The sequence below is a fragment of the Triticum urartu genome, chromosome 5 (assembly GCF_003073215.2).
Source record: "Triticum urartu cultivar G1812 chromosome 5, Tu2.1, whole genome shotgun sequence".
NCBI lineage: Eukaryota > Viridiplantae > Streptophyta > Magnoliopsida > Poales > Poaceae > Triticum > Triticum urartu.
In genome coordinates this window covers 29,181,642-29,200,573 of record NC_053026.1, presented here as the reverse complement: position 1 = coordinate 29,200,573, position 18,932 = coordinate 29,181,642, and the positions used below count along the sequence as shown (strand labels likewise).

Genomic DNA, 18,932 nt, shown 5'->3' with positions numbered 1-18,932 from the left:
GCAAGGAGATAAGGCACTCCTTTTTTCTGAAAAAATATCATAAGGGACATCTTTTGGAAGAATGACGAGCCATGTTGGCCGTAGTTGGAGTGAAAGAATTACAACTTTTTTGTGCCAAATAATCAGATATAGCACTGGTTCATAAAAAAAACCAAAACCATGAGAAATGTTGTTGTTGGATGTCAGTGCGCATCATATATCCTCTTAGCCATGCCGGTCATAACAACAACAACTTTCTTCAGGCTGGTGATGCTCATATTGTCAATCATTCTCACTGTGGTGCCTGAGACAAAAACTCCTAAGGCAGTTTGCTAATTTATGATGTTATTACACCGGAGCACATTAAATGACAGACCCGGTAAAGAAGAATAGAACGTAAGTGTGTGCCATATTTTTTTCCCATTGCAACGCACGGGCCCTTTTGCTAGTATATATAATGTGGTTAGAAGGGAAAACATAAATTGGACACAACATTACATTTTATACCCCATCTGATCATTTTGTGCAGTTCTACTGAAATCACCCGATGTAATGATTTGCCTGCGAGTTCAGGCTCCAAATTACTCCTTTATGAAATCGGCAAATAGTAGCACAATACCAAATTACAAATACATATGACAGGCACAATAATCAGGATAAAGACCAGTGCCAACCTGTGTGAGGTAGCATATAAATTACTATTTCCTTTGACTGGAAGCCGAGATAAGCCAAGCGACTGACAGCAAAGGAAGAAAGCAAGTGGAGATTGGCGACTGACAGGAAAGGACGGAAGCTGTCAAGGCAATGAAGCACCCAAAGTTTTTGTGCAGTTCCACCAAAATTGAGCATCCCTGTTGGCACATATATTGAGAGAGTGAGATTACTGTAATAGTGGGACTAGTTGATGAAACATATACTAACAAATAGAAGCACCCTCATTATCTTAATGGGTAAAGTTAGCAACATAGTAGTCTTTCTTAAAGAGAGGTATTAATTTATTTAATCAGTGCTAATTAGCTCAACTCAACACTCAAAGCATTGCCATTTATCATAGGTTGCAAAACTTTAACGTGCAAAGATAAAGGAGTTTCTCATGGCAGTAGCACGATACAAATAGAGATGACAGCAAACTAATATGGATGAAGGCCTTAGGCCCGTACCAACCTGAGAAAAAAAGCTTATTCATGTAGTCCCATAAGAGATGATAAAGCACTCACTGGAATCACACAATAGTATATATTTTTGTGCACTTCAAATGTATGGTTGAAATCACTCTTGTTTACCAGTGCTGAGATTATATCGAAAGATTATCAAGAACTTCCAGCAGAGTTAAAGCACTGGCTGGGATACAGTTCATTGTATTTTCTTGTGTAGTTCCACTAAAATGTATGATTGGCACAACATGATCCCTGTTTGCACAAGTAGGAACAAGGTAAAACCTTCATTAGCTTAGTGAGAAAGGATAGGAAGAAATTAGCATATTACTCAAACAGTAGCATCAAATTCATGATGGATAATACGCAAAACATTGCGTCATTGAACCAATGGCAATAAATTGACATGCAAAACAATAACACTATTATGTCATGACACTAATAATATTCCCTGCCTGCTCCACCACATGATTCACCTCCATAGACAAACATACACACGCACATGATTCAGCATAGGGTCCTACTAAAGATTTGTTTAACTCCAACAGGAAAATTAGGCAGTAATGAATTAGTGGTACTTAAGTACTCCTAATTAATTAAGTGAGACAGCAGAAGTGGAAGGGCTCCCTGGAGGATCATCTCACATGTAAGGTAGTCGTTACCGGAGCCCTTGAATGGCCTCGACTAAGGCCTCTGGCTTCAGCAAGATCGCCTTGGCACTGTTTATTCTTCTTATTCTTCCTCTTCATGCTCTGTTTCTCTTTCTCCTCACCAGTTGGTGAAACCAAGTACATGATTGGCCTTCTAATTCAAAATTGGTTTTGTCAGTGAGGGAGTACAAGTGTACTAGTAAAAAACAACATTATTTTCTCATGGCAGTCGGAAAATAGAGATGAACGCATGCATTAAATATCATTCTTACCTAAAGGAAGGTTATGGTGCAAATATGGATGATGAGGATTGGAACACAGATCTCCCTTTGTGAAGTTCCACCAAAATGAACCAACTGTTCCATTCTGACATTCCAGTTAAATAGCACAAAAGTCACTTCTTTTAAGAAGAGTTTTGTGCAGTGCACCAAAAGGTCACAACAACAACCAGGTGAATTGGATATCCCTATTTACACAAAAAGGCACAGAGGAAACAGTCAGAGTCTCAAACAATTACAGGCAAAAACATTTGGCTAAACTTGTCATGGCTTATAACAGTGGCATGGCTTCATTTTTTTCAGGGACATTAGATTAAGAACAGTGGGTGCACCAGCAGTCCAGCACCATGTACGTAAACAGGGGCATAAAGTGGTGATTCATAGTTTGTTTCCCGAGAAACAAACATCCAAGAAACATATCTGGATTGGTCCCATTTTTGTTCACTCTAGCCACCTACTCCTATGTGTGGATAGCAAATCTAGTCCTGGTCATACCACTGTGTACAGCGTTACCCCTATATTTCCCTTTTCGACCAAGCGACCGGTTGGATGACCAGTCTGTACTACTTTCACCCCCTTTCCTTCCTGTTTGTACCAAGTCCGATGTACATACTAAATTCCCCCACCCTACTTTATTTCTTGTTTGAACCAAGTACTCCCTCCGTCCGGAATTACTTGTCATCAAAATGGATGTGTCTAGAACTAAAATACATCTAGATACATCCATTTCAATGACAAGTATTTTCGGACGGAGGGAGTACAAGATTCGACTCCATGAAGTAGCTTTACCTCTAACAATAGAAGAAAAAATGTGACGTTGGGCCATCCAACCGAGAGGGGCTGAGAGGTAGAAAATGATGCACATGCAATGACGTAGCGAGCTGGGGAAGTAGAGCTAAGGCAGTTTCGAATGAAGATATACCTGAAGGTCGTCGGGATGTGGATAGGTGGGCGGCGGGAGGCCGGATCCGCCCACAGGCAACGACGAAGGGATCGAAGGACCTCTCGCGCTGGCGCTCGACCAGAGATAACGGTGCGGCCGGTAGTGGGTCTCTTCCCTCGCTGTCGACGATGGCCTAAACGCTGCCCCTCCTCCCCTTCACCGGCGGAGGGGGATACGTCCGGATCTGTAACCAGCAGTGAGGATAGAAAGCCAGTGTTTTTTGAAGGGAGAAAGACAGTGTTACTACCCCTATCTTGTTTAGATCTGGAGAGGATGAGAGTGTGTGAATAGAGCAACCCTAGCAAGCAAGCGCGGAGGCTCCGACCTATATATACATAGTGGGGTAGTTTTCCTTTTTCACTCCATCAAAACAATCGTTTAAAATTGTGTACTACTACATGCCAGGTCGTGGTTTTTTTAGTTGTTGATTGTTTTTTGAGATAGCTACCCGCTTGTTCCAAGTGGTGTTACGATGTGCTAGGTCGCACTTTGTATCGTTCAAGTCTGGTACTACAAGTCCCTCCATTAAATGAACAACTACCCCCTCGTAAAAATTGTAAACAAGCCCACGGCTAAAATTAGCGGAAACGTGGGTTGCCCCAACATGCATTGTTATTTATATTTTCTACTCCCTTCGTTCCTAAATATAAGTCTTTTTTATTAGCCACACCCAAGACAATAATTTTTTTATTAGCAGTGAACCCCACATGTCATAGACACAAAAATTGTGGCAAGATTCCCTTAGGCAAGCCAAAGTGTGTCTAACAATTTGAGCAACTCAGGTTAGGTAAGTGTGGCAAGTGTGGGAAAAATAATGTGGCAACATAAGACAAACATAGTCACAATCCAAACAGTCCCGTAATTTTTTGTGACATGCATGAAAATTTGGTTAGTTAAATTTATAGTCAAAATTTGGCAAGGTGCATCAAATCAACACATGAAAGTATCAAAAGGAAAGTCACGGCATGCATGCATGCGTTGTACTCCCTCCGTTTCGAAATATAAGTCTTTTTAGAGATTGCAACAGGTGACTACATACAAAGCAGAATATGTCTACTCCTACATACGAAGTAGCCCATTTGAAATGTGTAAAAAGACTTATATCGAGTGCAGTGCTTTGATGTGTCGCGTCAACTCGTACAAGACCGAGAAATTTGATTACTACAACGCCCTCTCCCTTGCGGACTGAGCTCCGGTGCCTTAACTGCACCTGCCTTTGGCTGCATGACAGGAGGGCCAACCACCTGTTGGGCCCACCTGTCATAGACGCAAAGGCAGGAGCAGTAAGTAGAAGCTTTCGCTACACGCTATCCCTCCCGCACAAGGTGGACGGACATGCAGCAGTGGATTCGATACTGTAGAAGTAGGAGTAACATCATTGTTCATCTTCTCGAAGAGGCGAAGAGCCAAGCGCAACCCGAATGTGGCATTTGCGAACACTCGCGTGGTGCGGTTCCTTGGAGTACTAGCCAGGCTCTTGCATGAGACAAAATTGCTATTGTTTAACAATTAAACTCCATTATCCATTGGTTGATACTCATTCTGCATAGGTCCACGCGCTTAGCACCGTTTCCTCCTGGGGTCACCAATGTTTATTTGCTAATTAATAGCATTGCATGCAATGAACTAGCCATTGCAAGTCATTAAAAGCATGCACACCTCTCATCTCTTATTGGTTGATATGTCAAGAAACAAGAAACAAGGTAGAAGTTAATGCACCATGCCTAAGTGTTTTGGGACTATTTGGTTTTCATAAGATGACTTACACACCTAGACGAAGGGAGTAGTATAGCCCTGTAAACCGGAAAGGAGTATTTGCCTTTCTAGAGATTTCAACAAGTGACTAGACTACACCGTGTGCAGTACTCCCTCCCTTCCGGTTTATAGGGCTCAAATCTCAAATCTCATGAACCAAGGCATTTTGCGATTGGAGGAATGTATCTCATACTTTACAAAACTATCCTAATTAAACTCAAGCATTAATTATGTAGTTCTCTCGTTTTCCTCTCCGCCTTGGTCGCGGTGCACAATATTGAGCACTCCTATATGACTAGCCGCTCTATCTACATGCGGGACATTTCAAAGCATCCGGGCCCGCGTGCTGTCCACCAAATCACAGCGAGGTGCTATAGTCGAGACTCACCTGTCACCCCGGTGTGGCCGTCATGACCCGTCATATCACAAAAGCCACACCTTTACCAGAAGTGGTAAGGTAGCCTCCAAGTTGGACTAGACGAAACAACCATCATTTCACTGGAACCAGGGCCGGCCCTAGAGTTTCGAGGGCCCAAGGGCGGTCTCCAAGAGTGGGCCCAACGGCTGCGGTGGAGAAAATAAAAATTCCATACTTTGATATGGAAAAATTCTTCCCCTAAAAAAATTGACATGGAAAAATTCTTGTAAAGCCATAAACTATAATATAATTTTTTGTTATAAATAGTACTCCATCTCAAATTGTCTAGATATCCGTATGTAGACAAATTTAAGATAAATAATTTGTGAAGGAGGTTGTACTCCCTCCGTTCCTAAATATTTTTCTTTTTAGAGATTTCAATAAGTGACTACATACGAAGCAAAATAAGTGAATCTACACTCTAAAATATGTCTATATACATCCGTATGTGGTAGTCCATTTGAAATCTCCAAAAAGACAAATATTTAGGAACGGAGGGAGTATTTGACGTCTAATTGCTTTAGATTATCAGTACACTCCAAAAACTAAATTTATTCATAGCCTCCTTCTAAGCTAGGCAACATGTTTGTGAAAACAAAAAAGAGCACACCTCAACTTTGTAGTAAATTAGCAGCAATAATGTTGCACGGCGTTCGCCCGCTCCGTCCTCCGTGTGTGACCGGGAACGAAGCCATGGGCCCTGAGCGAGTGAAGATTGCTAGATTGATCCCGCCAAAAAAGAAGAAAAAAGAGGAAGGTTGCTACATTGGGTTTGAAGAATTGAAGAAGCAATCAAACTAACAGCCACGGGAAAGGTCCTTCCCTCAGAAAAAATACAGCCACGGCTCGGTGCAAACACGTGCATACATGTATAGGCTACAGCCGATCCGTAATCTGGAACGCATTGAGCTATGTGTGTGCTTTTATTGGGCTTCTAATCTAGTACATATCACGGATGGGCCTCTCAGGCCATTTTTGTTTTCCATCAGTAGTGTTGGGCTTGTACGGCTGTACCCAAGCCTTTAGCAAGCATATATATGGCCTGGGTCGGGGCCCCTAATTTGGCTGGCCCCCAGGCCGTCGCCCTTGTTGCCCTGGCCCAGGGCCGGCCCTAATTGGAACGCTCGTTCAAGCCCTTTCTTCCCTTTCTTGAAGAAAACCTCACTCTAGGCTACTCACTCTTGCCATTTTTCTTTTGTACCGACGAAGGAAAGGTGGGAGAATCAGTTATGCTACTATATTTTCATTTCAAGAATCTTCTTTTTGTGAAGCACCAACCGATTCTCACATCCTATTCTTTTCCCGTTTTCATTGCGATTGTGGTTTCCTTTCGATTGCTTTTTGTTTGTCAGTTCATTGATGGATCCTGGAGCACTAGGCAAAGAGTTACCGGAGGACAACCCACTTGAGATAGCGATCTCCAGGAAGCGAGGACCGACCAACGAGTTGACCATGTTGGCGGGCCAACCCATGGAGACGAAGAACTCCAAGAAACAAGCACTGGCCAAAGAGTTGAGGATGTTGGCGGATGAACTCCTCAAAGGAAGTTGGAAGAACATCAAGGGCCCCACCGTGCCTACCCCAGGAACTCTGATTGCCACCTATGTGAGGCTCAAGACCGAGTTTGAGGAGATAGTTGCCGTTGAGAAGCAGTATTCCCTTGGCAAGGTGATGGCCCCCATCGAGGACGAGGAGATGGCCCCCGAAGGGATGAGATCCCCCGATGAGCTGCACAAGGTAAAAAATAATGGCTTATTACCATAGTTGTGGTTTTTGATTATTTGCAATGTGCCTGCCAATATGTTAGGGTTGTGCAGGTGCCGGTGGACGTCCTTGATGATTCCGATGTCGTGGCCCGTCCTGTTGGCATCGCCCCGGAGATCGATTCCGATGCCGCTGTCCATCCTGTGGACATCGCCCCCAGAGATCGATCCCGATGTCGCGGTTAGTTGTGTGGACATCGCCCCAGAAATTGATTCCCATGTCGCTATCCGTGCTGTGGTCATTGCCCGAGAGATCGATGACAAGAAATAGTTGGTCGCGCTAATCCTTCAGGGTAGTTTGCATTGCCCCATGTTTAATTACCAGAACGATGCGTGTTATCAAACCATCTTAGGGCTAGTGCACTGTCTTGTGTGGGCGGATCTTGCTACTTTTGTTTGATAGTGAATCATGCGATGAATCATGCGAACCCTCTCCGAGTTATGGAAACAGATGTATGTAGAAATCTTTTTCATTATCATAGTGGATCTTCGAAAAAACGGACTTTGTATCGACTAAAGTATATACTTTGACTTTCATGTGCTAGAACTTTAGCTCGTAAACATAAAAGCACGGTACGAACTTTTATGCAACGATTGGGTTCGGCATTTTTAGAAGAATTTTTTATGGAAGAAGAGCAAGTTTTTTCTTTGATGTTCACCAAAACAACTCTTTTTTCTTTCTGTGGATCACACACTGAGCGTATTTGGTATTTGGATATTATACATATCAATGACCTGGTCAACCCTCTTAATTAATCATTAGAAGAAATTAAGAAACAGGAAAGGGTTGATAAATGATCAAGAAAAAACTTTTCTATTTTTCATTCTGAAATGTTCTTTTTATTATAATAAAGAGTAGGTGAATCAACTTACTAATTAAAAAAATTAGTAGAACTTCCTCTTTGGAATAGAAATTGGCTATTTCTACATAGGGAAAGTCGTGTGCAATGAAAAATGCAAGCACGATTTGGGGAGGGATTTTTCTCTATTGTAACAAGGAAGAATTATCTACTCCATCCGACTAGTTCCGGGTTCGAGTCCCGGGCAACCCATATAGAAAAGACCCATCAAAGTTTTTCACTTTGACTCACTTCATTTACAAATACAAAATTATTGGTTTGGTTAATTTAGTTATATGGATAGCTAATCTTTGGGCTGACTTGGTTGACATTGGTATATAGTCTATGTTATACTGTTAAATAACAAGCCTTCTATTATCTATATTCTTAGTTAATACGTGTGCTTGGGAGTCCTTGCAATTTGAATAAACCAAGATCTTACCATGACTGCAATTTTAGAGAGACGCGAAAGTACAAGCCTGTGGGGTCGCTTCTGCAACTGGATAACTAGCACTGAAAATCGTCTTTACATCGGATGGTTCGGTGTTTTGATGATCCCTACCTTATTGACCGCAACTTCTGTATTTATTATCGCCTTCATCGCTGCCCCTCCAGTAGATATTGATGGTATTCGTGAGCCTGTTTCTGGTTCTTTACTTTATGGAAACAATATTATCTCTGGTGCTATTATCCCTACTTCTGCGGCGATCGGATTGCACTTTTACCCAATTTGGGAAGCTGCATCTGTTGATGAGTGGTTATACAATGGTGGTCCTTATGAGCTAATTGTTCTACACTTCTTACTTGGTGTAGCTTGTTATATGGGTCGTGAGTGGGAACTTAGTTTCCGTCTGGGTATGCGTCCTTGGATTGCTGTTGCATATTCAGCTCCTGTTGCAGCTGCTACTGCTGTTTTCTTGATTTACCCTATTGGTCAAGGAAGCTTTTCTGATGGTATGCCTTTAGGAATCTCTGGTACTTTCAACTTTATGATTGTATTCCAGGCAGAGCACAACATCCTTATGCATCCATTCCACATGTTAGGTGTAGCTGGTGTATTCGGCGGTTCCCTATTCAGTGCTATGCATGGTTCCTTGGTAACCTCTAGTTTGATCAGGGAAACTACTGAAAATGAATCCGCTAATGAGGGTTACAAATTTGGTCAAGAGGAAGAAACTTATAATATTGTGGCTGCTCATGGTTATTTTGGCCGATTAATCTTCCAATATGCTAGTTTCAACAACTCTCGTTCTTTACACTTCTTCTTGGCTGCTTGGCCTGTAGTAGGAATCTGGTTCACTGCTTTAGGTATTAGTACTATGGCTTTCAACCTAAATGGTTTCAATTTCAACCAATCTGTAGTTGATAGTCAAGGTCGCGTTATTAATACTTGGGCTGATATCATCAACCGTGCTAACCTTGGTATGGAAGTAATGCACGAACCCTCACCAGCTTTTGATGTAATATATGGCATGCTTAGATGTAAGTTTGAACTGTTTATCATATCAGCAGGGCTTGTTTGATGATTCTTGGTGTTAGTAGGCTAGCTACTGTGCGAGCTATAGTACTTGCAAAACACTCACCGAAGAGAAACGTTGGGGCTGATGAGCTCGTGGTACGCTTATACTTATCCCTCGTCGATCGACCAATAGCCCTAGCTCCTAAAATTGTAGGCTTAGTGTTCGATCAGACAATAGTCGACATACATTCAGGCCTCATTTGGTTCATAGGGTAGGAAAATCGTAGCAAAAGTACAGAGAACATGCAACACAAAATCATAGTAGTGCAGAGACGTACTCCCTCCGTTCCAGAATAGATGACCTAGGCGGGCTAGTTTGGCCTAGTGGGTTTCAGTGATATGACGTGGTATAGTGCCGTCCAGTCTTTGCGTGTGGTAGCAGTATTGCGGGTACAGTAAGTTTTCTTGAAAAAGCGGAATTCAACGAAGTCATGATGGTTCCTTCGTCCGAGCAACTTACAGTGGGAAAGGTTGGTCCTGTGATACGACCGGGGTAGACCAGGATAATTTTGTGCATGGCAGGTGGACCAGGATGGTCGACTCCCACATGTCGGCGAATGAAAGTATTCTTTCCGATATAGAGGACGAGCAACGAGTATTCATTGTTTATTTTTTATGAAAGCTATTGTCTCCACTGTTACGACAGAGGAGTGTGAAACACGGCAGCCCAGTGAACTTGGCATGTGCACCACTCCCTCCTTCCTCATGTAATGCCCAGGTTACAACTTTTTCTCACTTTCTCTCTATCTATTTCCTCTCAAATGTTTTTTACCTTTATTTTTTAAGACACAATTGTTTTTTTATGCCTTTTTTAGAATTATTTTTTTATACCTAGGAGCACATGTAGAGACGGGCTCTTGCAGAGCCCACTCCTTGACTTTGTCAATGCCTCTCTCTCCTCCACATAAGGAGTACTACTTGCTATGCATGCATGCGGCAGGCAGCTGGCGTCTTGAGGGGCCAGGGCGGTGAGAGCGGGCTCCGGAAGCGGTCCGGACTCCAGCATGGCCCACCTCACATTATCACCATATATTTCTTGGAGTCCGTGCACGGCAGGCGGGCGATCTCTTCTCCCTCCCCCGTTTCTCTCTTCTCAGCCGACGCCCGCTGAGCGATTAGATTTCGGCTATCGACGGTTTATTCAATTACGGTCCCACATGTCAGTGAAATTGCAAGACAACGCGTGTCCCCTCTGGTGAGCGGCGTGCGAGCCGGACTGTCGGGGTTGCGACGCGTACGAGTCGTAAGTGTGCCGCCTTTTCCTTTAGAACTTGCGAAGCGTAACATTTTCACGTGATCGATCGATAGAAATCCAGAACAAAATGACGAGGGAGGTGCTTTCCCGCTCGTTAGGCGGGCTAGCTCGAGTGATATGACGTGCTACAGTGCCGTCCACTTGCTCCATTTTTATGTAAGCAAGAGTTTACACTCTTACGCGGGAGGAGTGCGAAACACCACGGATCTGATTTTGATCGAGGGATAACTGTTCCCTGCCAAATAATGGAGGATTGTTAGCAATTATAGCATGATAGTTAGGGCATCTCCAGCGTTGGCCCACAAATTTACACCGGCATCTGTCCGAGGACACTGATGGATGCCATCCGATGCTGCCCGCATACCTTTCGACAACTATATGAACTAACCGGACGAAATTCATGCAAACAAAGCAAATTTCAAATTAACCGGATGAAATTCATTACATTTCGAAAACTTTTCCTACAAACTGGACGAAATTCATTACATATTTCGCACAAACCGTACTAAAACCTACTGTAAACCTAATCTAAACGATCGTCGGCGCCCGACCACCATGTCCGGCCATGAACCCGAGAAAGCCGGCCATTGCCTTTGCCTCCTCCTCATCCGCCTCGATAACCTCCTCCTCCGGAGCACAAGGTTATGAAGATTTCCGCCTCCACGTTGCCGTCAAGCGGCTAATCGGCCGCCGATGTTTACCCCACCAAGCTTGGTGTCGACTGAGTGGAGTAGCGGTGGCCTTCCTGGGACCAGAGCGGCGGCGACCTACCGTGTACTACTCTTCCTCGCTGCTGGCTGCGCCCGCGCATGCTCGCTGGCTTCGTGGTTGTGGCGGCGGAGGGCGACCGGGGGGGGGGGGGGGCGGCGATCTCCTTCATTGGCTCCTGCGACAGTACGTCGAAGAGAGCTTTGGAGCGCGCCCGGAGCGGAGCCGCCGATGTCCCTCGTCTGCTCCTGCGACAGTACGTCCAAGAGAGCTTAGGAGTGCCAGGAGGCCATGGTTGAAGTGGTGCCGACAGAAGGAAGGGACCGGAGGAGAATAAGTGTGGGTCTTTGGCTATGGCTGGGAGCTGGGGCTCAAGTTAATATAGCGGGCGAATGGCAATGAGCCGCGGCAGATGGATGGACAACTAGCGCCGAGTAGGTTCGTCGGGCGTGAATGCGGACGCTGCTTCAGTGACTTAACTGCAGATGTGTTTGGGTTACTGACATGCGGGCCCAACGGGCATCTGGCCCGCATGTCAGTGACACACCAATTGCACCTACAGTTAAGTCCGGTGAATGCGGCATTGACATTCTGGAGAGACGTTGACCGTTTCAGGCGGGAAGCGCGTGCTAGCAATGCAAGGGGTTTCAGTGTGTAGTGGCACTAAGATCGGTCGCTCACGATAGTACATACTCCGTACCATACTACCATAGTACCCTCTCTAGCTTAGGTTGTTTTATAGATTGTCGTTGTGATGGACGATATACATGAGCAAGGCGGTCCGAGTATGACCATTGGTGTTGAGCCAGGTGAATACATGCTTGGCGTTCGCGTAGGCCTCCATCAAACATCTAAACAGTAATGTCAGGCACCGCCGGGGAGCGCAGGTGATGGGCTCACCGTTTGCATTGCGCCATGAGCAGGACTTTGATTTAGAGGGCGACGTGCATGCATTAGCATGCTTTGACAGCGTGAGCGTGAGTGTCTGACGTGAAGTATTTCATTTTCATTTGGCTGACGAGGGTGCGTTGCAGCGACGAGTCCGTGGTTTGATTCCCCACATACACATAATTTTGGTTTTTACAGTATTTCTTTCTCCATTGACACATAGGCCCACGTAGATAGATAAAGAACACGAGCTGATGAGGCGCATGTGGACTGTTTGACTGGTCAACCAGACAAATACGGAGCTATACGCTGAGCCAGTGACCGTATAATCACCATATCTCGTATACAATGATCAAAGTGAGCTATCAAGACAAGTTCGAGACCGCCAATGCATTTTACTCAGTAATAAATGACCAGGATTGAAGGGGAATCCAAATTTGCTTCGTCTTCTGTCCTTGAGCTCTTGACAAACCAATGCACTATACGATTGTCCGGCCACCCCACCCCAGAGCTCTCACCAAGCGTCGCTCATGCCACCGCGCCGCACACTAATTGGTAAGGCAGCGATGGCATCCCGCCACGCCGAGTTCCTCGCCGCCCACGACCATACACAAAATGGCAGGGAAGCGATGGCATCCCGCTGTGCTGAGTTCATCGCCACTCGCGACCTCACAACTATGTGGGAGGAATTTGAAGATGCCAAGGCCGAATGGGCGGTAGAGCAAGAGGCGGCCAAAGCCGCACAGAGGGAGCGAAAAAGTCAGAAAGCACTCAAGAAAAGAGAGGCCCGCCGCCGCAAGAAAGAAAAGGACGCACGCGCTGCTGCGGAGAGGTCGGCGGAGATCCAAGCACGGTGGGGTGTCGCCGACAAAGCCGGGAAGGAGAACGACGGTGTCTGGCCAGCATGTGAGAAGTAGTAGTACTAGTAGTTAGTGTGTTTGTGTCTATGTCTGAGTACGAGCATGTACCAATACTACTAGTTACTACTGTAGTTTTTAGAGCAAATTACCAGTACATTAGCCTAGACTAAATGGAAAAATTCCTATCCTAAGAATCAAATGGCATCTCTTTCTCTGTAGGAATTGAGATGCATGTCATCTCACTTTCTATGATTTTCATATTCCTACCCTATGAACGAAAGGAGGTCTCTGTTGGAGTAACTACTGTAGCTAGCAGTACTGCTGGTACAATAATTTTCTTCAAGAAGCGGAATTCAACGAAGTCATGATGGTTCCTTCGTTCGAGCAACTTCAAAGTGGGAAGTGGGCCTGTGATTTGACGGCTCATTAGTCATTGTTACTGCGGCGCGACGACCTGGGTGACTCTCCCTTGGAGTTCTGCGTGCATGACAAGTGGACCAGGGTGATCGACGTCCCACATGTTGGCGAACGGAAGTATTCTTTCCGATATCGAGGAGCAAGGAAACCGCGTGGTATAGTATCACTGCTGATTGGTTCGCAAAAAAATAGTATCACTACCGATTTATAATTATTTTTTATTTCTGATGAATGCTAGCGTTTCAACTCTTACAACGAAGGGTGCCAAACATGGCATGTGCTGATGTCCCACACGTCAGCGAAAGGAGTGGGACATGAACAGCATGGTAGAGCCCAGCGTAAAAAAACAGCGTGGTAGAGCGTCTCCACTTCTTCCACTTCTGGGTCGGAGACCACACGTAGTAGTACTTAGTGGTATGAACGATACAAAGTGCGACCTGGAGAGAAAGACACGTCTAGTTGGAAGGTCTCAGGGCATACACGTAAACAAATATAAAAGTTAATATGTGGCTCCAACTAATATAGTAGTAGTAGAGTACTTAGGCACATACTCCATAACATCACCGTGCATTGCACGTACAACATTTAGTGGTAGTACATAGTAAGAGACAAATGCCACCCAAGAGTTCCCTTCTCGACCTACTTTTGGGTGTTTGGTAGAGTGTATGGAGGGTGCATGAGTCCACACTAATTTAGCACAAATACACTAGAAGCATGCATGAAGAGGGAACAACTATGCTGAGACCAGAACGCAACCAAACAGACCCTATATGCCAGGCATGTTCATACCATTTGTGCCTTTCTACTTCACTTACTGCGCTACATTACTCAGGTTCGTACGTCCACTCCTGGGTACATGTTCATCTCGTAGTTCCAGTCCCACGTGTTCTTCATATAGATGGAACGATCCTTGCATAACACGTGCACCTTGATGCTAGATGTCTCGCGTGTTGGCAAAAGGATGAACAAATCTCACGTAAAAAAATAGAGTGGAAGAATATAGATTCCAGACGACCGAGAAGGAGCAAGGAACCTCGTGGTGGAGCGTCTGCACTCATAATATTTAATATTATTCAGCAATATAAAATTAACCAATCATCTCCACAGTGGACTGGAAGAGTACGAAACACGGCAGCCCAGTGTAGTTACATCATACTAGTACATGGCTAACCCACGCTATCACCATATTTCTTGGCTTTCGTGCGACACCTATCTCTAGTAATCCAGCAGCCCATATCGCTTCTCCCTCCTCGTCTCTATCAAAGTGCGGCGGGCTGGCGTTTCTGCCGTCTATTGAGGTCGGTTAACTATCACATGTTAGCGACATGCCAAGAGCCTTCTAAAAAAAGTCCTTTCACGTTCCGTTTTCAAAAAGAAAAAAAATACTTTCAAGTACGAATTTGCCTGTATGTTTTGAGCAACTTGCATGTCTTATACTGCTCCTGTTTGATACTCTAACTTAGCTAGAGGTTAGACTAACTCATGACTAACCCTGAACTAACTGTAGCCAAAGAGGTTTTTGGGTGACAGGGTTAGATTGACAATAAATGCACTTCATGGAGAGAGAAAAGTGATTTTTCAGTGGTCCTAATGAGAACTATCTCCAGTTAGCACCTCTTGGGTGGGATAGTTTTTTTGGTGGGTTCAGTGCAACTTGCTCCAATTTAAACCCTCATGCTTGGATACTTTAGGGCTATTTGAGCCCAACTAGCCCCAACTAACTCTAACCCATGGATCCAAACAGGGCCTATGGCCAGTCTCGACGCAGAGCAGTCGCGTGCACCGGGAAGCGGCCCTCTCTCGGCCGTCGCGCCACTTCAAAGCCGACGCCAGTGAGAGGTCGCCTCCGCTCTGGCCAGGCATTAATGCGGCACTTACGCTCCAGGGCGACGCTGACCGTTTCACGCGGGAAGCGCGCGCTGGCAAGGGAGTATAGGTTTTGAACCGTTTCAGGTGTAGTACTGGTAGTTTGCGAAGCTACTCAATTATTGCACTTAGTTTCCTAAGAAATTGTGGTAAAAAACGTTACTCCACAGCCCGCTTCCCTTCTCCTTCCTCTTCCACCGCCCGCGCACGTCCGCGGGAAGCGACCGGTCAACCCTTATATAGGAGTGCTAGCACAAAAAGATGCATGCATGACCACTAAAATTTCCATATTAAAGCGCCACTCCGGCGGGAGTATGGCGTATGTTGTTACCTTCGGCCGGCCCATGGCTACTGGGCGACGGTGACCAGAGAAGAGGTGGCAGGAGGGGAATGAATGCAGCTACTATTTGGGTTCGCCTTCTGGCTTAAATAAATGCGCAACATCACGTGTACCCGCGGGTGCACAAATTGTAACATACATGTCTGCTTAAGTGGGCGTCACGTAACTGGTGTGTGTGTGATAGAGATTCTGAGAGACAGAGTGCGTGTGTGCGACTCTACTCTTCGGACATGTACTCAACCTTTTGCATCGGGATATAAGTATAATGGTATTTACTTTAGCTAGTGATTTACGTGGCCATGTTAACGTGATTTGCGTTATATAATTACAAGCAAGATTCTCGTGCATTGCAGGGAACATCAATATGCATTTTTTTACAAAACACCTATTGTGATTGACCCATGCAAGAGTAATCCCATGTGTAAAAACTAATGATATCTTGAGAATTTTATTGGAAAACTGGTATCTCGAGAATGTCATCGAAAAAATGAAAGATGAGAGATAAGGCGAGGAGGAGTGGAGCATGGTGGTGACTGGTGGTCAGAATGGGCGGAGGCATGGGGATGGACGGCATCGGCAGGCGGCAGCGGCCACCATGCATGCTAGATTGTTCTAGAGACTTATTCCTTTTTTAATTGCTGAGCAATGAGGTTGCGGGAGATAATGATGTGGAGAGAGGTGTGGGTATCTTTTGTAAAATTATCATAGTTTGCTTTCTATCCTCAGATATAGATCATACGGTCTGTATTACAATATGGCAGGCACACCATCACCGCCAACTCGTTTTTTTATAAGGGTACAGATGATAAGTTTGCTGACTACTAAAGTAAAATGGAATTTGTCCATGTTATGCAAGTAAATAAAGGTGATTGTTTATCGTACGGGTAAGGTTGGATGAAGGGTGGTAGGAACAAATGCTCCGCCTAGAGCATGTGTGTGTGAGATGGAGTCTTAGTGTGTGTGTGTGTGAGAGAGAGAGAGAGTGAGAGAGAGAGAGGAGAGAGAGAGATGGAGTCTTAGTTTGTGTGTGTGTGTGTGAGAGAGAGAGAGAGGGAGTCTTGGTGTGTGTGTGTGGGGGGGGGTGCGTGCATGCGTGTGTGTGTGTGTGAGAGAGAGAGATGGAGTCTTAGTGTGTGTGTGTGCGTGTGTGTGTGTCGCGGGGTCCTCTATGGCGGATGTAATTTAAGTGTGCATGGCTTCATCATAGAGAGGTGATGTGTATGGCAGAGGCCACCAACGATGGGTTGGAGAGAGAAAATGGCCGTAGAGAGGGAAGAGAAGGTGTGTGCGCGTGAGAGGAGTCGACATCGAGAGAACGTGTTTGTTCGAGAGACACCGAGGAAGACTACTATATATCGATGGTGCATGTAGGCGGGAATTAAACAAAGGGATGGTCTTATTGGTTTCGGGGATATAGGGGAAGAGTGAGAGGTGGGGGGGGGTAGCTAGAAAGAGATTGTTAAGTGTGAGTGTGTGTTTTACCCATCCAGGCGGAAGTTATGTGCAAAAAAGAGGAGAATGATTCGATGTGGCGTTAGGATTGAGGGTAATTAACTACGTATGGAGACATAGAGACCTTGAACGTGCATGTGTGAGAGGTATACATGTATACGTGGGATGTGTGTGTGTGCGCGCGCGCATGATCGAGTGATGTCTACTACACAACCTTCTTCTTGTAGACATTGTTGGGCTTCCAATTGCAGAGGTTTGCAGGACAGTAGCAAATTTCCCTCAAGTGGATGACCTAAGGTTTATCAATCCATAGGAGGCGTAGGATGAAGATGGTCTCTCTCAAGCAACCCTGCAACCAAATAAGAAAGAGTCTCTTGTGTCCCCAACACACCCAATACAATGGTAAATTGTATAGGTGCACTAGTTCGGCGAAGAGATGGTGATACAAGTGCAATATGGATAGTAGATAAAGGTATTTGTAATCTGAAATTATAAAAACAGCAAGGTAACTAATGATAAAAGTGAGCGTAAACGGTATTGCAATGATAGGAAACAAGGCCTAGGATTCATACTTTCGCTAGTGTAAGTTCCCTCAACAATAATATCATAATTGGATCACATCTATCCCTCAACATGCAACAAAGAGTCACTCCAAAGTCACTAATAGCGGAGAACGATCGAAGAGATTATGGTAGGGTACGAAACCACCTCAAAGTTATTCTTTCCAATCAATCCGTTGGGCTATTCCTATAGGTGTCACAAACATCCCTAGAGTTCGTACTAGAATAACACCTTAAGACACAAATCAACCAAAACCCTAATGTCACCTCAAGTATCCGTGGGTATGATTATACGATATGCATCACACAATCTCAGATTCATCTATTCAACCAACACAAAGGACCTCAAAGAGTGCCCCAAAGTTTCTACCAGAGAATACGACGAAAACATGTGCCAACCCCTATGCATAGGTTCATGGGCGGAACCCGCAAGTTGATCACCAAAACATACATCAAGTGAATCACGTGATATCCCATTGTCACCACAGATATCCACGACAAGACATACATCAAGTGTTCTCAAATCTTTAAAGACTCAATCCGATAATATAACTTCAAAGGGGAAACTCAATCCATTACAAGAGAGTAGAGGGGGGAAGAAACATCATAGGATCCAAATATAATAGCAAAGCTCGCGATACATCAAGATCGTATCACCTCAAGAACACGAGAGAGAGAGATCAAACACATAGCTAATGGTACATACCCTCAGCCCCGAGGGAGAACTACTCCCTCCTCATCATGGAGAGCATCGGGATGATGAAGATGGCCACCGGAGAAGGATTCCCCCTTCGGTAGGGTGCCAGAATAGGTCTAGATTGGTTTTCGGTGGCTACGGAGGCTTCTGGCGGCGGAACTCCCAATCTAATCTTCGTTCTGGAAGTTTTAGGATACGTAGGTATATATGGGTGCAGGGGGGCGCGCCCTAGGGGGGGGGGGCGCCCCCACCCTCGTGAGCACCTCCCTTGGCTCCTGACGTGGGGTCCAAGTCCATCCGGTAGCTTTCCTTCCAAAAATAACTTCTCCAGTTGATTTCGTTCCGTTTCGACTCCGTTTGATATTCCTTTTCTTCGAAACACTGAAATAGGCAAAAAAACAGCAAATCTGGGCTGGGCCTCCGGTTAATAGGTTAGTCCCAAAAATAATATAAAAGTGGATAATAAAGCCCAATATTGCCGAAAACAGTAGATAACATAGCATGGAGCAATAAAAAATTATAGATACGTTGGAGATGTATCATCGAGATAAAAGAAAGAAGACATAAGTCATAAGATCAACAACATGGGAG

At 44.9% G+C, this 18,932-nt stretch overlaps 1 protein-coding gene across 1 annotated transcript; it reads left to right on the top strand.

The window, feature by feature from the left end:
- Positions 1 to 8,145: 8,145 nt before the first annotated feature.
- LOC125506689 (photosystem II protein D1-like) lies at positions 8,146 to 12,250 on the top strand. Its single transcript, XM_048671444.1, has 2 exons — positions 8,146 to 9,239; positions 12,098 to 12,250. Exons 1-2 carry the CDS (start codon positions 8,223 to 8,225, stop codon positions 12,248 to 12,250), a joined length of 1,170 nt encoding a protein of 389 aa, XP_048527401.1. The 5' UTR covers positions 8,146 to 8,222.
- The last annotated feature ends 6,682 nt before the right edge of the window (positions 12,251 to 18,932 follow it).